Source organism: Amblyomma mixtum, chromosome 1 (assembly GCF_055824585.1).
Source record: "Amblyomma mixtum isolate Tamu chromosome 1, ASM5582458v1, whole genome shotgun sequence".
NCBI lineage: Eukaryota > Metazoa > Arthropoda > Arachnida > Ixodida > Ixodidae > Amblyomma > Amblyomma mixtum.
In genome coordinates, this window is record NC_143012.1 from 139,897,938 (window position 1) to 139,922,670 (window position 24,733).

The 24,733-nt window shown below is 48.3% G+C and overlaps 1 protein-coding gene across 2 annotated transcripts in view; it reads right to left on the minus strand.

Moving 5' to 3' along the window:
* The window catches only part of LOC149367739 (sialin-like), a 95,602-nt gene that overhangs the window by 44,868 nt on the left and 26,001 nt on the right, over positions 1-24,733 (minus strand). For both annotated transcript variants that reach the window (XM_089557365.1, XM_089557371.1), the window contains exon 2: positions 17,950-18,233. In XM_089557365.1, coding sequence (XP_089413491.1) covers positions 17,950-18,233 — 284 coding nt within the window. The remainder of the gene's footprint in view (positions 1-17,949; positions 18,234-24,733) is intronic.

Consider the following 24,733-nt stretch of genomic DNA (forward strand, 5'->3'; position numbering starts at 1 on the left):
ACGCTTAGTATTCTCCTCCGAAGAGACGGAATTGGGGACTGCGGGATTTTAACGTCCCTAAGAAACTCGAGCTATGAGGGACGCCGTAATGGAGGATTCTAGATCAATTCAGATCACCCAGGGTACTTTAATGCGCGCTGACGCCGCATTGCACACGGGCGTCTTTTCTGTTTCGCCTTCATCAACGTATACGGCTGCCGCGGCCGGGATTATCCGGGACCCTGAGATCAGCAGCCGACCACGATATTACAGCGATCGCCATTGATCAGAAGGTGAACTCTAAAGTTCCGGGTCACGGCATACTGTGCCAATGGCGATGAAGCTTTACTCCGAAGGAACTGCAGGTGTAAAACGCGGCAGATGTAAAATTTCGAAGCGAAATGCGTGAAGGTTGCCTCAATCGCTTAATCCCCGAAAGAGGCTTCACGCACGCATACTGGTTGCTAGCTTCGTTTCAAAGGCAGCTTATAACTAGTCAGCACTGGCAGCTGACACAGCAGATCAAAATTTTAAAAGCCTTCAGATAAATTCTAACGCGCATGGTATGACAGACCAGAATCTCTAGTTCCCCAAGTCAACGAATGTACGAATCCCTGTTGGCTAATTTCAGCGCCTATGAACGCCTCGCGCGTGAAATCGGTCATTATCAGTAGCGTTCGATGAGACTGCACGTTAACGATTCTAAATTAGTACATTCAAGGGAGGGAAATGGCGCAGCAAATGTCTCACACCTCAGTGGACGCACTAACCGTGCCGTAAGGGAAGGGAGCAAGGTGGGAGTGAAAGAAGGAAGAAAGAGCTGCCGTAGTGTAGGGCTTCGGAATATTTTCAATCACCTGCGGATCTTGAACGTGCACTGACATCGCACAGCACACGGGCGCCTCTTGCGTTTCGCCTCCATCGAAACGGAGCCGCCGCGGCCGCGTTCGCACACGGGGACTCCGGATCAGTAGCCGGCTGCCCTCGAAATTATTCGGAGCCCTCTTTCACCTCTTCCCTCACGGCGCGATTTTGTCCACAGAGAAATGAGACACTTAGTGCGCAATTTGCTTCGCTTAAAAACCAATTTCTTCATTGCCGAACCAAACACGCCACAGGTTGTGCTCAAAAAGTGCCGGCTGTATATTGGCGACAGAACACAGGAACTTGACAACATGGCTTTTGCTTGAGACGTAATTCATCTAAACGACGCCTGATACTTAAGACCGGAAGGAAGGGAAGACGCCGATGCCGAGGGACATGCAGTCATTACGTCATATGGTGCGCGTTTAAATTTTGACGGCGTGTCTTTTTAGCCTCAATGGGAACTAGGTACTTGCACGGGTTTCGACGTCATTTTTTACTTGCCTGCGCCTTCAGGCACAAGGAATGCACCAAAGTGTGTTTGCATATCGCGAATTGAGCTAAAAAGAACTCGCAAGCCCGGCACACCCAAAGCGGACGGCCCCATATTTTGCCTACACATCTAAAGTGACTGCTGACTCCAGCGCCGCCACATTGCCGTGACGTCACGGCCTCACGCTTCTTTATACATATCCATATTTCAATGAAAACAGGCACTTCAGAGAAATCACGGGCCAGAAGTTTGGTCTACGTCCAAGCTGCCAGCACACAAGGCTTGCTCGAAACCTCTTTCCGTTTTACTTCTCAGGCTCCCTGCCCTACCCCTGCAGTCCTAGTTCTCTAACATTTGCCTGGTTCCCTCCGTGCCGCACGCGCTTCTCTTAGCCCTCCTGCGTGCATTCTTTCGCGTATTGCGGTCCGAAAATCGGCACTTCCCTTAGGCCTAACAAGGATCATTGTGGCGAGGAAAAAAACTGCTCGCCCGGAAATACTAGATAATTACTTTACTGAAGAAAATCCTGCGCTGCTTCGAATCTTATCGTGGCATTGCACAGCACTTAAGAACCGCTCCTCTATTTAAAAAACACAGCATCCTAAAGGCAGACCAGTTGTATTATTTCAAAGCACTGCAAGTAAGCACTGCAAGTAATACACCAGGAGAAACTGTACGGAATTATTGCCTCCGAAAACGCTGAATACCTTTTGAGGCACCGAAAACACCGTACAACAAAAAACCGAACAAATCATGGAAGGCAGACAATGGCGTATCAAATACCTACCATCTTAAACATATTTGAAGGCAAGCTAAACTTTGAATGCAAATAAAAAGCATTTAAATGCCAACTTAGGGTGCTATTGGTATGTTATCAAATTAAGTATAGTCATAATTGAACACTGTTTTTCATGTTTTCCTGTCACAAAACTCTGTATAACTCAAAATGACTTTATAAATTTCTTTTATCTTGCTTTTGTGTCGTTTCAAACCGTATTATGAAGTTTTCACTGATAATTTAAAAAGTGCATTATGTACTTTTGTAATGTTTTGTACAACAGCTATTTGTGCTAATTTATTCATATTATTTGTGTAACGTCCTATTGTATGTGAATTGTTGTTTTTTGTGTGTGCACCTGTATATGCAATACGGTTATGTACAGGTATCAAATGTTGCGTTTTTTTATCTTTTGTGATTACAGCTGGAAGGCACGATTTATTCTTTTGTTTCTAAGATGCGTATTGTATCTGTACCGCTGTGAGCTGTGTGTAGGGTCAGAGGCCTCGTCAGGCACCATTAGCCTTTAGCTTCTGTCCCTGCATCAGGCTCTGTGTTTCGTCCGATGCTGAAATAAAGTCTGAAAAAAAATAATAAGTAAGGCCTCTCCAACGCAGGCACACCTTTAGAGGCTGTGCCTCTCATGATGCATGTATGATGCATGCATTCCTTATGCATGTGTGGCATAAGGAATAACTGCCCAGCGCCCACGCACACTCAGCAACGCGGTCTGTTTCAAACTACAGAGCTCGCGAAACCTCCGACGTCCTGAAGCCTAACGCTGTCTGTAGCCAGGCCGGGTTAACGCGGTTTTCCGGCAACGCCAATCAACGGTTGCGGACACTCCTGCGCCTCCTCGTCGTCGGTGGCTAAGTTCAAGCGGCCAACCTCTCTCTGGAGAGTCGATAGCGGCGCGAGCGAAGTGGATAGGGCCAACATACGTGGGCGGGGGGGAGACTGGATACAGCCAATTCTAGCGACGCTGTCCGATGCGGGTCGCGGACGCATTTCTCTTCCTATTAGCTGCATTATGGTATCGGCACCCACACTGCTGTCCGCCTTGTGGTGGTTTGTGTTTACTGCTATCGCGCTGTTGCATTTTTCATGGTGTTGCGAAGCTCAGAAGAGAAAAGAGAGCGTGGCCGTGGGGGCAGCTTCCGGTCCGAGCGGCTCGCACATCACAGCGGCCCCCGTGCACCAGGAAGGAAAAGCTTCCTTTCCGGCGAGCTATCGAGAGCGCGCTGTTTTTTCCTCGTGCGTCGGTGGCCTGCGTGTAACACGCAGCGCGTGGTCGTGTTCTGTTTCTGCTGCCGTGGTCATCTGTTACACCGGTTTCATGGCGGAGGCCGCCCAGAAGAGCTGCGCACAGTTGGGGGCCAGTGCGCTGCGTAAGCCGTGGCATAAAACGTTGCGAGAAATGCAGGAAAACTTTTCTCGCACTTCTCCGCCCTTTACGAGACGCCACCGGAACGCCTGCTCATTGAATTGCACCTGTAGGCATGAGCTCTCAATATTTCCGCGATTGGTGGCTTTATTCGCCTCGACTTCTGCGCTTGAAGTTGCCATTCCAGGTGCACAGTCAGCGTAAATTTGAAGGTGGTTGTTTTTCCCTCACAAAGAAAGTTTTAGACAGTCTATGGGTTGTCTATAGACTTCTGTCTATAAACGTCTATAGAATGTCTATAGACAATTTCTAGAGAAAAGTCTATATATGCTATACAAATGCCATAGGCAGTCTGTAGACAATCTATAATTTTATGGCCATACGCTTTTAGTAGACTTTTGTCTATAGACAATCTATAGACTATGAATAGGCAAAAGGTAATATCTATAAGAAGTCAATAGAGTCCATAAGAAGTCTATAGACTGTCTACAGACCATTTTTATAAGGGTTGTGCTGGCCAACGAAAACGAATGACCTCTTTCTGGCCGAATCATCCCTCGTTCTGATAAAAATAGTGCGGTAAAGTATACAAACACGAAGGAGCCAAATAATGTCATGCGTTTAGTTTGGTTATTTTGCAGCTTTCAAGTGGGGTAGAGCACTTCATGCAAGTATGGTCGACCTAGAGTGATCACTTTCAAATTGACGCCGGCTGTACGCATGCTTCCTCCTTTCTAACGACCCGTTAGTGCCCGTGACAGACGAAAAGTGCGACTGCTTCAAGGGTTTTCGTTTGAATGCTGTAAAAGACACGAATGAGTTGCATTTACTGAAATGCCCACAGCGCGGAACTTGGTTCATAAAAAGAAACGTCTTCGCTCTCTCACTAGTTTTTATGAAAGCGCAAAATAGCGCCGAGTGGACAGTGTTGAAAGCTGAGATCTGCGGCATGGCCTAATAATTCGTAGCCTTATTTACGGGAAGGACAGTTAGAGTCGCAGACACCACAACCGTAGTATGTTGCAGGGGCCCGTCCGAAAGGCGCACAAATAAAGCAGCAGCACTTAGACTCGCAATCAAACTTTCATCCCAATGGCTTTCTAATAAGGGAGTAATTACTCATTGGCATCCACCCGATCGCAGCCATACGGCTACAAAAGAAAGCTGTAGAGCTTTCTCAGAAACTTCGTAGTTAAAGAAAAATTCGTCCTGGTCCGGGATTCGAACCCGGAACCACCGCTTCACCGGAGCAGTCGCTCTACCAATTGAGCCTCGGCATGCTTATGGTAGGGCGAGAGCGAATTATGACCGGCGAGGTATGACCGGGACGGCAAGCTTATGGTAGGGCGAGAGCGAATTGATCTGGAACTCCAAGTGGGAACAGTGCTGGTCAAATGTAGCCGTATGGCTGCGCTCGGGTGGATGTCAATGAGTAATAACTCCCTTATTGAAAATCTACTCCACCTTGGGGGATTCCCCTAAAACATTTGACCAATGGCTTTCTGTAGTGTGCCAGAGCGGGCTGCATTTCGCCTCACGTCTGCACAACGCAAATGCACCAACGGCTTTCAACTACTCATCACTGCGTTTGAACTACAGAACGCTTCCACGTGCTAGAAGTGGGAGTGTGCCTTGCAGAAAAATAGGCCCAGGCTTAGCTTGGTTAAGCCAAGAATGCGTTGCATATTGGGCGGTCTTTTTGCGCGAGGGATTGCTTGGTGGCACTCGATATTCTCAGCAGCTTTTCCTCCGTGACATATGGATGGATGGATAGGAGCGCCCCCTTTGAAACGGGGCGGTGGCAACCACCACCATGCTCAGCCGTCTTTTTTTTATTTTTCTTTTCTTTTTTTGATTTTTGTTTTGTTTTTATGGTTTGGTGACGTGACGTCACTACGCGACGTGACGTCACCAAACCACGTGACGTCACGTCATGTGGTTTGGTGGCTGCCCTGCCGCGCCCAAGGGCTGAACTGAGTGATTGCAATCTGCTACGCATAAAAAATAAATTTCCTGGCAATGCCAAACATTTGTCGCCTCCAACTGCGCCCGAGAGAGATCTCCTAACATCGCGAGGTTCAGCTAATTCGCAATGCATATACGCGAATTTTAGCGAGAGCGCTAAGGCCGCCGTTTAGCGGAGAACCCGGCGGCGCTGACGTCGTCCGTGCGAGAGAATGCGGACTGATCAAAAAGGTAGTGACGCCGCACGTGGAGCGGCGGATTTGAAGGGTGATTAAAACATCACATGAATAGTGAACAAAAAGTCCCAACGTTACTAAAACGTTATTCTGACATGCAAGGATGTTGAGTTCGTTGCACTGAAAAGAAAATTATGGTGACGATGGAAAAGCTTTATGTAATGTCTGGCGCAGTGAAGGACCTGGAGAACGTGATAAATTCTGGTTGTCAGAGAGGTATTGCAAGCCTGGGCTCGACCAGAAATTGAAAGCCGATGCGGGACAAAGGTCTGAGCGTAACGCTCAACGGCCCGATCTCGCTCCCTCTAGTAATGCGCACTTGATTTGAAGGCATGAAGAGGAACACCAAGGTAATTAAGAGGCACACAAGACCATTCTGTTTCAGCGCAGTTGTACCCCATGAACCAAACCATAGTCCAGAACTTTTGAAGCGATTCATTTGAGCACCAGAAACGATTCCAAACCGAACAACACATCATCAGTGCTGGGCTTGTCAATGCAGAAAAATGCAAGATCGTCAGCATGTGCTAGCAATTTGACTGCATTACCCAAGATAGTGAATCCGTGGATGTTACTGTTACGCAAAACACTCACACAGGGGTTCCAGGTAGAGAGCAAAAAGCAGGGTGCACTACTGATGAGGGTGGGTGATGGTGTACTACTGGTCGGAACCGTTTATGCGTCCCTTTTCCGAGATGTGAATGCGTGTCTGTTTGAGCATCTAGACTGGCTTTTCTAAATCATGTTAATTAATTAATGCGTGGTCGTCGTATCACAAGAACGTCAGTCACTCATAGCGCCATATATTGTTAAGAAATTTGGACGACACTTAAACTCCGCCTTACGGGCTTAACACGATAGCGTTGATTGCGGCTGTCCGATGCCTCCTAGGCCAACGAGGCACGTTCGCTCCACTTGGCTACAGGGATGGGTTGTGTGTCTTGTCCGACAGCGCCTCTGTCGGCGTGTCTACGAAACAATATATGGCGCTATATATCAAGTACATTCAAACAGCGCTAAACAACAGGACCAGAAAGAGGAGCAGACAAACACGGCTCTCTTTCTCGTCTTTCTGGTCCTGTTGTCTAGCGCTGTTTGTATTTTCCTGTCACCATGGAACACCAACTCGCCCAATCTGCCGTCCTATGGCGCTATGAGTGACCGATGTTTTTTTGATACGATGACCACGAATTAATTAATTAAGATGATTTAGGAAAGCCAGTCTAGACGTTCAAACAGACAAACATCCCCATATCGGAAAACAGACGCCTCAACGGTTCGAACCAGTAGCACACCCTCACTTCTGACTCCTTACTGCATATGTTCGTTAGCGCGATCTCCGCTCTGAGTGCACTGTGTGCAGCTCGTTGAGGAGCTATGTCTCGTTTACATGGAACAATGCCGGCGCTGAGCACCAGAACCGTTGATGTCGGCCCCCGCAACAAACGCCGAACAGTCGACGGCGTGGGCGGTTCGAACCGGCCCGCGCCGAGAACGCGTGTATACAGAGGATCGCGCGACACAAGCCTGGTCTCGTGACGAAAGAAGCCTGCCTTCGCCCGGACAAAAAAAAAAAAAAAAAGGAACAACATGTCCACACGTGTCCAACCTAGAATCTGCCAGCCAAGAGCTCACGTGCCGGACGCGGAGCGTGTGTACAGATAGTTGTAGCGCCTCTCCTCTGCCTTGTTACCGGGCAAAGAATGTTTGCTCGACCACGCACTCAAGCTCGCTTGCGTGTAGCGCAAACAGGGCAGCGTCGAAAAACAATACCATCCCCCCCCCCCTCTTCCGTTCGCCGCTCATAATGGTCCCGTCTCTCGTCGTATCGCACAGAGACGGACCGGGCGCGCTTGGCTCTGGACAAGCGCGGCCTGCGACTTATTTATTTTTTCTGGCACTAATTCATGGCTCTCGCTGCCTTAGTCTCTTGTCATCAACGGTATTCGTAAACATGGCTCAGACCATGATTATCCGTGGCCTAGGTTTCGTAACGACACGCTGTTGTTACGCGAACAAAGGCCCCCGGGACCTCGGGTGGCAGCGGCCATGTGCGGGAGTGCTACTCCAAGCGTAGCTCAAGTGTTGTGCTCATGTCACCGCTGCTGCTCCACTGACAGGTGAAGGGTCGCCTCCGAATGCGCTCCAGAGAGCGGCGCAAAATCTCAGCTGAAGCAATGCAATTAGCATAAGGCGTAGCGCACGTGACGTATGTTGCCTACACGGCATGGAATTATTGTTCGATAACCTCTTCGTTTGACAACGCGAGATGTGTGACGTAGGGATAGTAGAGTACACGACGTCTTTTACATTGCAGTAGGTTAACTGTAATGACATATAATTAGCAGTTTGTCTACAGGAAAGGCTTTAGCACATTCTACATTTCGTATCATACATTAGGTGCTACGCTGTGGAAGGTACGGAACTAGTCCGCCGTCATGAAAAAAAAAAAATGAAGGCTTGTCACTTCGCGCTTGACTTGTGGCCGAGTGGTCCTAGGCACGAAAAAGTGACAGTGTGTCATCGGCAACAAGAGGGCACTTAATGAAGCTCATGACAAATTTACGATGTAATAAGCCTGCCGGCAAACAGCTATTTTTTCTCTCAACATATATAACGCACTAAATTTTGATCGCAGTTCCATGCAGCGCAAACAAAAACGCGGACAAGATGGCGGTGATCGCACCCGCCTGTTTCACCTGTTTCCGTTCTTCGACCCGGACAGGGTGCATGTCTTCCTTGGCCGCTTTCGGGACTCGAAAAGCCGCCGCCATCAAGCGTTTCTCTTCCACACGCCGGCCATCTTTCGGAGTTTTGGTGATTTATTCTCGGCGTTCAGCTGCTTCTCTGAGTATTCGTGCTAGGCAGCGCACTCGACTTCCATAGATGTTTGAGTTGCATCACGGCTTGCCCGCTCCTCTTCGGCCTTCAGGCTGCTTGGACAACTTTCTCATATCCGTGTGCGGCTTTACACCTATGACTGTTCTAAATTAAAAAAAAGGATCCTGTTTACCATGGCTAAGCTCGGAATATCTTGCAATAGCACCAGTTACAGAAGGAACCTGAGGTCATTGCGTGCTAAAGCATTTGAGCTTTAAAGACCTTTGGCCTAGAGGCCGACCTGTAGCAGGAAGGCATTAACCATGAAGGTATTCACACTAAAACCCTTTAGATAAGGCGTTTACCCTAAAGGCATTTTACCTAAAGGCCAGGGTGAAGGCCTGCCAGGTAGACACACCTGATATGTTGCCGACAACCAGGTGGCCAGGTAGGCAGCCTGCCGCAAAGCAGGCTTCAGGGACGTAACCATCGGGGGTAAGAGTAACGACCCTCCTTCCACCAGTATGGCCAAACTGGCTGGTTCGTGAAACACAGCCTAAGGTTAAACAGGTGTTGTCAACAACAGCTTCTTTCCACAAGGTTGAATCAGAGTGACGAAAATAAAAATCCTTCCAACTTTAGCTCCCCATTTCTCAGTTACGAAAATATGTTTTTTTTTTTTTGCGGCCAAGCAACAATGAGCAGAGTTTTTGAACGTCCAATTATCGGGTTTCAGGCGAAAGAAAAGCGCGGTGAAGCTGTGTACAGTGTCTTACGAAGGCCAGTCGTAACAGCGCGCGGGTGAGGTTTGGCCAGTTTGATGTACAGCATCAGTCTTGGTGCACTTCGCAGCAGTGGCGTCCATTTCGTTGCCTACAAGGGTAATAAACGCACGAATGTGCGGTGGGGTATGAGGGAAACCTATAGCGTGGTTCGCAGCAACAAAAGTTAAAAAACAGCGAAAAAAAAACGGCAAGCGACCACCTAGCGGCTTATTTTTTACTTCATGGTTTGCTTTCATTCACTCTTGCATTCACTACATAGTGAACTGAGTTGCAAGTTGAAGCTGGTGTATTTGCCTCTCTCACATTCTTGTCGCCATCGCCTTCGGCTGTTAAAGGTGCAGTGAAGAGGAATCTGAACTCGTCTTTTTGTCGCGGGAACTCGATCTACACGTTCCGAGCATTCTTAGAGACTTCGATTTATTGCCCTGTGGGGCCAATTTCCCTAATTAAATAGGATTAAAGTCCGGCTCCCACCTTTTTTTTCTTTAATTCTCCGCGTACGGTAGGCAGAGTCGACCAACGCGTGGAGTGCCTTTCAGCCAGCTCAGTGGAGGCTTGCCGCTCTGCCATCGGCGGAGTAATACATAGGAATCCGTAGTAGCAAATAGACCGAGCGTATTTTTATTTCTGCGGGCTTATTTTGCGGCTGTATTATCTGTGAATGAAATTATGTATTCACGGACCCTAACAGCAAAATAAAGCGAAAGCAAAGCCTCCACGGAGCTGGCTGCAAGGCACTCCACGCGTTGGTCGACTCCGCCCACCGGACGGGGAGAATTAAAAAAAGAAAGGCGGGAGCCGGACGTTAATCCGATTTAATTAGGGAAATCGGCCACACAGGGCAATAAATCGAAGTTTCTAAGAATGCTCGGAACGTGTAGATCCAGTTACCGTGGCAAAAAGACGAGTTCAGATTCCTCATCACTGCACCTTTAACATTCTGGGGGCCGTAAAGTAACGGCCAAATTCTCCGCCTTCCGGAGCGCTCCGAGGAAATCTGGAATGATCACTTCCTCGGCAGGCAACGCAATCGCGGGGAGGAGGTCCCTTACGTCGCAGGCCACCTTTCCCGCCGCTTCTCCGGTCGTTCCTTCCGCATCTCCAACTGACGGGAGCGCCGAAGCGTGGCGAACGATACGGCTCTATACTTGAGCAACACTTGTTGTTGGGCTAGTTGGTAATACATACTTCTGAAGGAACCAGCGCACAAAACACAACGGACAAGAAAAAGGTGGTACACGACGTCCGTCGTGTACCACCTTTTTCTTGTCCGTTGTGTTTTGTGCGCTGGTTCCTTCAGAAGGCTCTATACGCTGGCGGGGAGTATCTTGCGTTGCGATCTCTCACTCTCGGGTTTCTCTCCGCCTTCGGCCCAAGCACGGCCATCGCATATCGATAACGCGATGCGCGCGGCCGATAAGACCTCCGAGGCGCAGCGGTCCGACAAGAATAGAATACGCCAGACCGCGTCGCTTTTCTATACTTTGTACGTAGGTATATCGGAGGCCTTAGACGCCAACCGCGATGGAGACGATAAGCGTGGCTGGCCGACGAGACTTGCACGGAGCCCACAATGGGGCCTGCGTGCCTTCGTAAGCCTGGAAGTGCTTCGGCGAGGTATTTTTGCGAACTGTTGCAGAAAGAAAGGAGGAGTGGTTGGCATTGTGCACGTTCCTTGCGTATCTAGCCGACCCGTTTTCAATCTCCCGCGAAAAATCCGCACTGCTCGATCCGCTTACTTTGTATACCTTGTATCTTAGGAGAACCCCAAGCAAGGCTCAAAACGCCGGCGTCCACTTGTTGTAGTGTTATCTACAGGGCATAAATAATGAAAAAAAAAAAAATGTGCATAAAGAATCAAAGCAGAATCGACGGCTTGGCGACACGAGAAACAAGATATTGAATGGAGCAAGAAATGAACTCATACGCCGGTCAAAAACAACAGCGACAGAAAGCGCACATCGCGTAAGCAAACAGGCAGAAGAACCAACATGCCTGTTAAAGAGACAGCCAGAGAACAAGATAAAGCCCAACGAGAGAGTAAACAAACAAGTGGTCGGAGAATGCCTAGCAAACAGACTGGAGGACCTGCGGAACCAACGATGAAAATGGGACAGGAATAAAGTATGGGAAAGCCCGAGAAAGCGCGAGGACGAACGAGCAGCCGAGCCAACCGAAAAAGGCGAGCCACGCTGCACCGATATAGCATAACCGTTCGAGAATTTTGGGGGTAACTATGCTGGCGCTGTTTCCAGATATGAAAACATACAGCAAAAACGTTCTCGAGTTTTAACGTACGTAAATCGAGTAGGCATGCGAAAGCATGTGTTTAGCCTGGTTAGCTCACGGTTTTGCTTTTATGGGGGGTCGGCGAAGACATTAGAGTCAGGTTAAGCTCTGATCGAGGTTAAGCTGATCTGATCTGTTGATGAAGACGGCGATGGGCAATGCACAGCGCTATAGCACGTTGAGTTTAACACGAGGCGTGATCGGCGATAGAATACTGCCCTCGTGCAGTGGCCAGCGACGCTGACCTGTTCGCGCCGCCGCGGGTTCCATACCCACTTAGGGTATTATTTATTTTATTTCCGCATGGGCTGTTGCTGTGCGAAGTTTTGCCAAGGTCACTTTTCAAGGTCAAGCTTCACACAAACTCAGTGAGCCGGTTTTAGCCCTCGTGAAGTAGTGCTCTCGCATTGAAGCATTTCTTCCGCAGTAAGCCTGCCGGGGCGAAAGGACGATGGTGCACGTTTGTCCAAAATGCTGCCGCTTGTAGTACACAAGGCAGAGCCTCTGGCTCGCACACAGCCTCAGATGGCGCCACCTGCGCGGTGTGCCTGTGCAGCAAGCGCAGTATTTCGCGAGAGTGTCGATCGTCTCGGAGTCTGCACAGCCTCAGTTTGTGCGCACATATGAGCTAAAATTTGTCCAGCTGGAGAACAAAAACCGCGGCATTTCGCGTGATTCGATCTCATAGCCGGGGGTCGCTGACCGCGGTCGAGAAAGGCGTGCGACTAAGGCGATGTGAAGAGTACAGCCCTCACCGCTTGCCGCTGATCGTTCTCCCTGTCGAGTGAGCGCGTAATGGCCGTTTCGATCGCACAACTAATGGAGGCGAGGCAGAGCAAGGGGTGTTAGCTGGTCGGCCTCAGATTCTTTGCCTGCTGCTTTCGGCGACGTACGGCTGCAGGACGTCGCGTTACTTCGCCTTTCTTCCCTTACTAAAAAGGTTTTAGACAGTCTATAGAGTGTCTATAGACTTCTGTCTATGAAGTCTATGGACTGTCTATAGGCAAATGCGAGAGAACAGTCTATAGGCAATACAAATGTCTGTAGTCTATAGACAATCTATAGATTTATGGCCATACACTTTTAATAGACTTTTTTATATAGACAGTCCATAGACTATGAATAGACAAAAATCTATATCTATAGGAAGTCAATAGAGTGAAAAAGAAGCCTATAGACTATCTATAGACCATTTTTATAAGGGTTCGCCGCCGAGCCAAATTGGAGATCACGCTTAGGCGCTGCCCGTTCGCCACTTCCTTCTATCATTTAAGCGCCGACATTGTCCGTCGTCCGGCGGCCCTTCGGCGATGCCTGCGTGAGCCCCTCTGTTCGCACTTTCTGCCATGCAGAGCGAATAGAAAGAAAATGACCAGACTTTGCTGACGATGTCGCAGCAATCGCTCAAGTGTGAGGATGCCCTCGCTTGGACTACGTAACCGCCAGTGTCGAGCGTGTAAGCACAGCCATGCTTAGTTCACAATCGTCACAAACCGATCCCGGAGTAGTGGCGTCTTATCGTTTTTGCCGCAGAGCCAGTACTAGTATACTACTACGACGGCAGCGACATCGTAAGCCTCGTAACTTCGATAAAGCCACAAATCACACGTTATTAGCGCTTAATCTTTCTCCCAATGTGCCACCGGCTTCTGCGGTAAGTAATGTTTTCTGCAGCTGCCGTTAGTGTTTTCGGCGTTCTAACATGTCCGAAATTTACTTGAATATTCAGACTGGATCAGCCTAGTGCCGGTCATGTCCTGTCGTTACGCAACTTGTACCAGCCAGGCCATCCCGCTGTCTGGATATTTCTGAAGGTACTAGAAAGCGCTTTGTGTGGATGCTTACACTCTGTAGGGAATTTTAAAATGAGAGACTCAACTGGTTGGGAGATGCGCACTGACGTCCCGCTATTATCAAACTCGATATTCGCGCATCAAGGGATAGTTAGGCTAGACAGCAGTTTAGGGATATGGGTGTAACGCATCAGGCCGCTGGGAGGCTTACATATCGCTCAATGCCAGCAAGACGTGTACGTCACGCCAGTTGCCATTAGCCAGCAGCACACAGCCGACTTGCCCCATCTCGGTTCGCTGCTGAGACGACTCGAAATAAATTCAAAGCTCGACGAAAGCGGCCCGTTTCTGAACAGCGCTCGTTCTTTTGCCTCTCGTGACTCGAATATGCATAGGCGGGGCTGATGCGCCACCATTCCTTTCCTTTTTTAAGAACAGGCTGTAAACATCTGAAACATTTCTCCCGAGGCGAGCGCCAGTTTTCACGGTCTCACTGCGCACCACTTCTTCCTTTTTCTTCACGCTCTAAAGCCCTTCGTGGGCGTCTAATGCGTCCCGCTGAGAACTACTCCGCCATGAAGTTAAATAAAAAGAACAAACGAAACTAGCCTTCGATGTGCTGGGTGCGATTTCGCCTCACGCGTTCAAAAGGCCCCGCCGCTGCTCGGGCACTGCCTGCCCCCGTGCGTGTTCCCGTATTTTATTCCCATTCTCACGCAACGCTCTTGGATGCGCGACCTTTCTTCTGCTCAGCCACTCGCACGGCGATCAGAGCAACAACGACTGCACTACCCCTGAATGCACGAGCACTTCTATGGGCACAGCCTGCTGTTCGTGAGGGAAGAAGGAAATGGCCGCGGGTGCAAGCATCCTGGAAACCGTAGCGCCGTTTTTGGAGCCTCTCTCGTTTTGTTGGAAAGCGCGCTCGGACGTGATTGCTCCACTAGGATGGTACTCACCGTTATGCGTACCTGCTCAAGCTTGCTTTCAGGCAGCCGAATTCCAGAGAGGGGACAATGCATGCAGTTCAATTCCGAGTGTGCACCAGTGAGATCCGTACCAGTTCACTATTGCAACCGACAACTGGCCGAAACGATTCTAGATTACGGAGGGAGTGAAAAGAATGTTACTAAGCTGGAATGCTGAGCTAGTTGGTACGTGATCAACTGAAGACAGCAGCATAAGAGAAACGACAGCCGGTTAATTCATTCAGTGAAACGAAGCCACTGATTTTACAGTTGGGTCAGTTACTAAAACGTATGCCCGTAAGAATAAAAGAAAGCGAAGTTATGACGACGTGCCTATATTCGCAGAAATGCACTTCCTATAACTGGTTAAAAATTGTACTTTGATTTCACGCCCAAAATCCCCGAAGGAGAGATAAGCGACGTTGATCGATTAAAAAAAAAAAAAACGGCTACTTAACTGAGTCGGAAGCGCAGCTGCAGTTAAACGCGGTTTTTCTTTTGACAATTACTTCACCGCAATTAGTCGTTCACTCTCTCCAGATCACCTCTGATTCAGAAATGGTTTAGATAGCGGCGCTACCATCACGCCCATTTGTTGAGTGGTGAAACACCGGCAGCCATCGGCATGGCGCAGTGGGTCAGTTTAGCACGCATGCGTGTTTGAAAGATCCAAACGCAAAAGGTTTGGTTTGGTTTATTAGGGTTTAACGTCCCGAAACAACTCAGACTACGAGGGACGCCGTAGTGAAGGGTTCCGGAAATTTCGACCACCTGGGGTTCTCTAACGTGCACTGACATCGCACAGTACACGAGCCTCTTGAATTTCGCCTCCATCGAAATTCAGCCGCCGCGGCCGGGATCGAACCTGCGTCTTTCGGGTCAGCAGCCGAGCGCCATAACCACTAAGCCACTGCGGCGGGGAAGCGCCAAAGGGATGTAACTGTTGTACACGAGACTGCTCTGTTGCCGCAGGCACAGCGTTTTCTTCCAGTGCCCAAACTTATGGTACGGATAAGCCCGAGTGGTTCAACTCTCCAGTCATGTGAAACAATACTCCGAGAGGTGAAGGCCTGCTGCGCGGAAATTGCTTTCCAACAGCTCTGAATGCAAGTATTGCCACCGACAAGAATTTCTTCAAAATATTCCGTAATGTCAAAGTTAAGTTTTTATATTTCATATTCCTCTATCCGCTACTGTAAGGGTATACCCTATCTTGAAATATTTCATTAAAGGCCGCAGTCGAAGCACACATCACCGCTTTTTTATAACGCATAGTTGCGTTTCTAGCGCTAATAATCCTCGGTTTGTTTTTTTGGTGCTGGTGGGGTTCAGACTAAACTTCGCTAAAGGACACTGGGCTCAGATGTTTACACTAGAGAGCCGTTTGCAGCCTTGCATGAGGTCGAGTAAAACACTTGATCGATAGAAACGCAGGCGAGCAGTTCGCGGTGTCATCCCACCTACGAACAGCGACGGAGCAGCAGCAACTGGTCCAAAGCACCTCACTTCTTCCGAAAAGCGGCACAGAGCTTACGACCGCAGCACCCGCAGGATGCACAGTGACGCCATGATGAGACTGGCTCAAGGTTTCCGCAGAGATAGCACGGGGTGGCATTCAGAATGGAGGTTGCAAAATCAGCCCACTTCCTTCCTGCTGCCTTGCACTCGTTGACAATTTGCATGCATTAACGTCCAGGCGTCATTAGTGAGTGGAGGAAGAGACGCGAGATGTCCTCTGCATTAGCAACACCACGGACGGGCGCTGACGCGGGTTCTGCGTGTTATCTTTCGAATACTTAACTGCGCGAGTCGGCTTTGCATGACGAATAACGAAATGCGAGAACAGGTGAAGCCACAAGGAATAGAGATAACATTGTTTCGTGCGAGCATTGTTTCTTCGCCCTTCTTGTGTCGTCATCTGGTGACGCATTCATTTATTCGTTTCACACGGTAACATGCACCTTCTTCTTGGGTTTCACTCTTCTCGGAGGCGTAGCTTTTTTATTAGCGGCGAATTCACGCTTTTCAGCTTGGAGCCGCATTGCCTGCTCTGGGATTGTACGCGAGGCATGAGCACAATGTGGAAGAAGCCGTGACACGTAGCTTAGCGGGAGAACAATGCAATTTTTGCGGCATTCATAGTGCTTTTACAAGGTATCTGCATGCGTTTGCATGACCTTCAGCGCTCTGTGGAAGTCACACGTGGTGTGCATAAGCATGGTGACAGGGCTGCGTCGGGAGAAGCTAGGAAAGGAGCGTTACCAGCCAAAAACCGGCCTGTAATCGTTCAGAATGTGGTCTCCCGTTTATAGCGCCCAAAGCGACTAACAGCATCAGTTCATAGGCGCGCAGTGGAGCAATTTCATCGCTGCCTGGGCATGGCAGTTTGCCCATTGGCAGTTTTCATGGCTTACAGGGGTCGCCTCAATTGGTGGCATTGGCGGCATTACGGAGGACAGCTTCTGTGCGTAGCGTGGGCAGAATTTTGCTTGTTTTAATATTTCGCGATAAACTCGCGCTTGTTCGTCGATCTCGGCAACCTCGTGTGAGTGTCTCGACGACGTAAAAGGAATGAACAAGACCCTAAGAAGAAATCGCTCTCTGGGGCGTGAAAACGGCAGGTGTGAATGCTAAGGAAGGGACAGTGGACGCGCGCTTTGGAGAGAATTTTAAATATGTAACACCGGCGTTCGAGATGATTTGTGCGTATTGCTTTTTTCTGCTTTTTTGGTTGCGTGCCACGTTATGGTGATACCGCAGTGATTGCAAGGAATCGTGACAAATGCATGACAGAAATAATAGAGGCTCTGCAGATTAGAAGGTTGGGAAATTCGTGCGTCAGCATACCTTCAATTCCAGTGCTGCACAAGAAGCTGTCGCTTCTGGGGGAAGATTAATCATATCTTGCTCTTGTCCTGAGCATTGTTTCATTGTTCTCGGCGCGTATGTTCTGAATCTTATTCGCTTAATCAGTGTACTAGTGCCTGATGTCGCGGAAATAAAGCTTCAGTTGTTAGTAAGTGCTGTGTATGTCTCAGATTTCGCCGCCCGCTTCTTGATGCTTCATTTCATTGTAAAACATTTTATTCGCCGGAAAGAGCTTGATAAGAGGTCGCGTTAAGTGGTCGAGAGTACATAGCCCTCGACGACTCTGTCAGCCCACTCCACCGCCAAAACTTGCGTTCTTCTTGGGGTCAGAGCTAGCCAGCCCGGTCTCCCACCGCTCAAGAGAAGGATCTGTAACTAGATCACCTGGAGGTGGCTCTATTTTGCAGTCCCACAGGATGTGATCGTAGGTGGCACGTTGGCCACAGTGTTTACAGTTTGGGTTGTAAAGATCTGGATAAATGTGCGCGAGGAGTGATGGGGTGCATACCCAACTAGTCCGCCAAATTTCAAACACACGCGCCCGGATCCCAACCCAAAACTGAAAACTTTTGGTTTCCCGCCAGTGTTTCGTTCTTTTCTCTCAGCGCCATGGCTCGCAGCGCCCCGGGCACAAGCCAACGTCATGGCCGCAGCAATGTGCCCCATGGAGCTTAAATCCTCTGCAGTCACTGGAAAAAACCGCCGCAGTAGTCGCCTATGCACTCACCTTGGGGGCGTCTCGGTGCTGTGCGAGCACGGGGCACTGGCCGCCGCCGGCAGCGCCTCCTAGTTGTGGCGGCGCTGGCGTCGAGTAGGTACCGTTGGCGGCTTCCGGGGCGCGCACGGTGTCGTTGCCGGGGCCCAGGCCTGGCGTGGTGACGAGGAGCGGTTCGTACGCGGACGCCGTCTGGTTGACCATGGCAACCAGGGCGACGCTTAGCGAGAAGCGCAGGGCGTACGCCAGCAGCAGGCCGCTGAAGAGGAACGCTGTCAGCACGAAGCGGCAGGGCACTGCGATTCAAAAAAAGGAACAGCCAATAAAGACCATTCGCATCCCCCGGGAACGCACGAAAAAAGAAGTAAAGAAAGAAAGAAAGAAAGAAAGAAAGAAAGAAAGAAAGGAAGAACGAAATAAAGAAAGGAAGCACTAAAAGAAAGACTTAAAACAAAGAAAGAAAGAAAGAAAGAAAGAAAGAAAGAAAGAAAGAAAGAAAGAAAGAAAGAAAGAAAGAAAGAAAGAAAGAAAGAAAGGCTAAGAAAGAAAGGCTAAGAAACATCTTAGTCGTCGGCGGGTGAAAAACGGCACTGCCACCGTTCCTTATAAACGTAAACGTTCTGTAAACGTTCTCTTGCAAACGTCCAAAGCCAGCTGTTGTACACTGGGACTGAATATTTTGTATTCAATAAAAAAATATTGATTGAAATCAGTGCCATTGACTCATTCATTCCGGAACACAAAGCTCTGAAATTACGCTTCCATCGCAGTATTGAGTTTTTAACGAGCTCCTTCATGAAGCGAAGTGCACTCCTATGTACATAATAAATGTGCTTTATATAATTAAAAACTACAATAAAAATTTCCCCTAGAAGCTACTGAACAGGAACAGATTCATAGTCCTCAAAGGTACCGTAATGTAAATGAAAAATAGCATATTATACTGCTATTAGTGGCCGTGCTGACTTCTTGGTAGCGCGACGTTTACTCCAACATAAACTCTAGATAATTCACCATTCGTCGGAGCAGAAGAGGTGCTGCATTTATGAGGAGTACGTGAACCACCCTTTCCGGCGTGCGTAGGCGACGAAACATTTACTCCTATCCACGTGGATTTGTGTTTACAGCAGAGCTCAGGACTACGATGTGTTGTTGAAAGAAGGCTCATGGCATCTTGCGCGTAGAGGTGCCGTCACCGCTCAGCATTAGCGGGTAATTTTCGGCAGAGACATACTACACCAAAGCTGACGCGTTTTATTCTTTGAGAAAGTGTTGCATGTTGCAGTAAAACAGCAAAAAACCATCTCACTACTCTCCTAATACAGTGGAAAAGTTCGAGAAGAACGCGTCATAACACATGATTCTTGGTGTATTCTGTTTGCACTACAAATGCGTCCTTTGTTCTTTAGTTATCGTGTAAGTGCGAGTAAAAATTTGCATCCATGCTACCAGTCTACGGCGCGAAGGCACGCTACTTTCGACTGCTGAGTGTGCGACTAACACCTGGCATTTTCCCCCAAAGCCTTTGCGAGTGCAGTCATTGGTGGCATCAGTGTGCAGCCGCCGACTGTGTGCTTCCGCGAGAGTTGACCCTTCACTGAGCAACCCACATGCATGCTCGCTGCTTCGCTGTCCTCGAGAGCCGTGGGGTTTTAGAGCGAGAGCCCTTTCCGGTCGCTTCAGATGGTCCGCTGCCATGTGACCGGGTGTAGGAAGAAACGTCTCCGGAAAAAACGTCCCCGGAACATACATCCCCGGAAAAAAGGTCCCTGGAGAAAAGGTCCCCTGAGGAAGCACAGTCTAGGAAAAAACGTCCCCAAGTGAAGAAAAAAATTTCTTCCGGAACCCACTTAACAGAAAATTGCCCTCTTTATTAGACTCTTCTTTGGATTTGAGAATAGATTTAAGTATGACGTGTTTTGTAGGGCAAGACCGCGCCATGGTCATGCAGTCCAGGTCATGCAAAGGAAAAGCACTTCTGCAGGTGACTTCTTAGAAGCGCCGAACGATCAAGAGGCGCACTCGCTCTGGACCACTTCCGTTTCGCCGCCATCATTGTTTTTCGTGGACGCCCCGTATCTGTTCTTTGTTTAGTCTCTTCCGTGCCAACATATGTAATCGTTGTAACTTTCAATCTTACAGCTTGCTAAGAAGAAACTCAGTCTAAGCCTTGGTATCACGGTGAAAATGATGTAACATAAAATCAGTGAAATGCGTCGACAGTAAAAGGAAACTAGTTGCTGGGTGGAAACCAATACAACTTAGCTTGTATTTAGTTTGTGTATCGAGTCCTCATCATCACGTGTTTTGTTGCAAACTTTCCAAGCGTTGAGCTATAAACCACTGCCACACTTGCGTTGCTCTGGCCATGCCGTTGCGTTTACGTGCCAGCCACCGGCAAACAACTTGTATCCGCCTCATGCGAGCCGTACATGCATGCGAGTTGCGTGCATGTACACATGCGAGGTGGCCGGATGCTCAAATTGCGGCGGCTTACGATACGTTTGATGTCACCCGTTTGGGGGAATTTTTTCCTACTTCGCAAATCGGAACGTTTTTTCCGGGGATGTCTGCTCCGGGGACGTATCTTCCGGGGACGTTTTTTCTGGGGACATTTTTTCTGGCTCCCCACGTGACCACCCCTTGCACGTGGCCGTGGATGCTGCGCACACTGCGCGTGACCATGCATGCAGTGGATACCAGTGCTTTCAGTTTGGGCGTTTCAGGGCGATGGCACTTGCAGTGGCCATTCCCTGCGTGTAACCGTTGTTTGTCTGTTTGCATGGTTCCTGCTTTGTGGCTGGATTGTAACAGTTAAGTTTTAACTATAACAGATAGGCACCTGATTGTAATTAGGGATTTGTAGCGGGCCGTTTCTAATAACCATATAAGTTTTTAAAATTTCGAAAACGCGGTTACCCTCGGCGCTGTGGCCCAAAAATTTTTGCCTATTTTGGCGATTTACGTGCACTGGAGCAGTTGCTTTGCCTGCAGGCTTCTCGAAAGCGCAGGTATATTGAAGTGATGTAGCCAGAATTTAATGCGCCACGGTCCCGAGGGTAACCGCGTTTTCGAAATTCTAAAAATTGATATGGATATTACTTACGGTGGGCTGCACGCCTTTCAGTAATTAAGGAGCCTAACAGTAATAGTGAGAAAGTTTAGTCAGTATTAGTTAACTAGGCTCCTGTTAGCACGTCTTAGCTGTATTTATTTATTTTATTTAGTACATACTGCAAGCCTCATGCCGAGGCTGTTGCAGGATTGGGGCATATTGTACAAGGGGACAAAAACGACAGTAAGACAAACTACACTTAACTAATTGTTATACAGTTCTAATTGGCACAGTTGAACAAATGAAACAAAACTACAGTCAGAGATCATAAGTCACAAAAAATTTGCAGGAGGGCAAAGGTAACAAATCGAGAACATTCTGCAGTCAGGGTACAGTTGGTAGCTGCGAAAGAAAACTTTCCAGGGACGGGCACTTGACCCCGTCATCAGGTAAGGCATTCATTCACGGAATGCTTGGGGGGGAAATGAATACTTATAGGTGTTACTGTATTCCCGGTATTCGATTAAATGCTGGGAGTGTTTATGATGTACTACACCGCTGACAATGCCAGGCCGAAAAAAACGCTAGTCCAGCTCAAAAAGGCTATGTTTAAAAATTTTGCTAAGTCTCGGATGAAACACCCTGTATATACCCCAGATAGTGTAGCCCTTGGCTCAGGAGCACACTAGCTGCTGATGTATCCACTTGCCCAGTCGATGAGTCTGCGTCAGTGGTAGGTGTGACGACATGTGTAATACTGACCGCGCGCCCGCGAAAAGGGCACAGCGACGTCCATCAAATCGCGTCACTCCGTGTCACGTGATATTCTCTGCCCCGCCCACGCTGGAGCAACAAAGTGACGAGGAGCGGAGCGCACTGCAGCGCTGCGGGCAGATGTCACGTGATACGTGCTCCACGGAGTGACGCGATTTGATTCGCTGATTCGCTGTGCCCTCTTCCCGGGCGCGCGGTTATTCAGTGGGTCGAGGCATCGCCTAAATTTGCAGAGCCGCAATGGCGAGCGTAATCGCGGTTTATAAAATCTAGAAACAGCTTTTGCTGACGACTTTTTGCTTTTGCTGACGACCGGCTACAAGTCTGTAATTGCAATCAGGCGCGTATCGGTAACAGTTAAAAAGCCGACAGTTAGAATGTTGGTAATCACTTTACTAGTTAACATGCATCACCTGTTTTCTAACGTCCCCCAAAACTGGCATTACTATGCTGCACAAAGTTGCTCTTAAAATAAAAGAACCTATTTTAAAAATATTATTGGCAGGCTTCCATGAAACACCTGGTATGGAACAGTACTGTGACGCGGAGAGCACGTTACCTACTTTTCCTGAATGCAAAGAGAACACACTCCACGCATGGAGTTCTAGACAGATTTAATTATGCTATAAGAAGCATTTATAAGTACACTCAGAGCCCGCCGCGGTGGCTCAGTGGTTACGGCGCTCGGCTGCTGACCCGAAAGACGCGGGTTCGATCCCAGCCGCGGCGGCTGAATTTTGATGGCGGCGAAATTCTAGAGGCCCTTGTACTGTGCGATGTCAGTGCACGTTAGAGAACCTCAGGTGGTCGAAATTTCCGGAGCCCCTCACTACGGCGTCTCTCATAGTCTTAGTAGCTTTAGGACGTTAAACTCCAATAAACCAAACCAAACCTAAGTACACTCAGAAGCATGCGTTCGCCTAGGAACAGTGACATGTCCAACATTCTTGTGAGGTATGAAGTTGGGCTATTTGGTTATTGGAATCAGTCATAATAAAACTGCGCTAAGAACACAGCACAGCAAGAAGAGAAACGAACAGGAACACTCTGCGCTTTGTGTGTTGCTGTTTGTGCCTCTTCTTGTTATCCTGTCTTCTTCGTGCAGTTTTATTATCATTGATGTCCAACATTATCGTAGAGAATTTTGAATATTTGAAAACTGCATGATACTGTAATGGTAATAATAAGGTAATGGTCCATTCTTCAGACATGTAGCCAAAACTTTATTTTAAAGTGTTTCCATCGATCGCATCTACTAGTTAAGACTGCCCTAGAAAAGTAATCCCTTACAAAAAAGTTTTAGACAGTCTATAGAGTCTCTATAGACTTCTGTCTATAAAGTCTATAGATCTCTATAGACAAATCCAAGACAACAGTCTATAGGCAATACGAGTGCCATAGATAGTCTATAGACAATCTATAGATTTATGGCCATACACTTTCAGTAGAGTTTTGTCTATAGACAGTCTATAGACTATGAATAGACAAAAAGCAATATCTATAGGAAGTGAATAGAGTCAATAAGAAGTCTATAGACTGTTTATAGACCATTTTTATAAAAGAATGGGGGCCGCTTTTAACGATAGCAAGAACGCTAAGAGAAAAAAAATACAAGGCTGCCGTTGGGTGATCTACGGATATATTGATTGTTGTAGTGAAATTTAACATTGAATGAAAAAAATTGCGTTCATAAAGGGTTTGCCGCTCAAAATTGCTTTTGGCCAGAATTGTTTGGCCTAGGCCAACAAAGAGAATATGCAAGACGAGGGATTTGCCGCGAGCCCAAGGACCGAGCATAAAGAGACCTAGCAATCTTATCATGTCGCTCATAGACAAAACACAGACATCTCACACAGCCTATTTTGCGTGCGATCACGTGCGGCTGATTCATTTATTTTTTTTTTCCTGCTATCGCACACGTGCAGTGTTGGCGCTCCTATCACGCGAAGTACGTTCGCGGTTCGTCGTCACGGGTTTCTGCTGCACAGATAATCGAGGGTGCTGAGCTTTTCATAAAATTTTTGCTGCATATTTCACCGACGATTCCCGGAAAGCACGGCCGGAGTGGGCATAGACAATCAGGCTTTTTTTTTCTCGGTCCTTTGCTACCTGTAAGTGGCATGTACTACACAGCGGCTTCGTTCTGCATCACAGAACAAGCAGTCGAAAGCAGAGATGCTTCAACACATAAACACAATAGCTGGTGAGAGCAAGCTCTGAGTGAATTTTCACCAGGCTTTCGTCTCCTTTGTTCCTCGAAAACCTAATGAAGTCGGCGCAACTGATGCTTCCTGCAAGTTTTCCTCTATGACGCAGTTTCGCGACTTCGGCTGCCGCTATCGAAAGCCGAGCTTGCGTGGAAAGGGACGACTTGTTTGAGTGAGTTCTGCATTCTGGCCAAAAGTAAACGCCATTATAACTGCTCTTCCCCCCCCCCCCCCTCCCCCTTCGCTAACCGGCATTTCAAGCGAGCTCGTAGCAACTTATAAAAATGGTCTATAGACAGTTTATAGACTTCTTATAGACTCGATTGACTTCCTAGAGGATATTGCTTTTTGTCTATGCATAGTTATAGACTATCTATTGACAAAAGTTTACTAACAGTGTATGGACATAAATCTATAGAATGTCTTTAGGCTGTCTATGGCATTTGTACTGCCTATAGACTTTTGTTTATAGACAGTCTATAGACTTTATAGACAGAAGTCTATAGCCACTGTATAGTCTGTCTAAAACTTTTTTGTGAGGGCTGAAACGGACGGTCACGGAGCTGTAGCGTTCAACCGCTAGCAGACGGGCGACGGGACCAGTGGCAAGGTGTGCCCACATACGAGCTCGCGTTCCTGGCGGCCGGACGTGCTCGTCGCACGCATGAGCCGCACCGCGCATAGGGTGCGACCTCGCCGTGACATCCCCTGCTTGTTAGCGTCAATTATTTCGGCGCAAGGACGCGAGCACTCTCAAAAA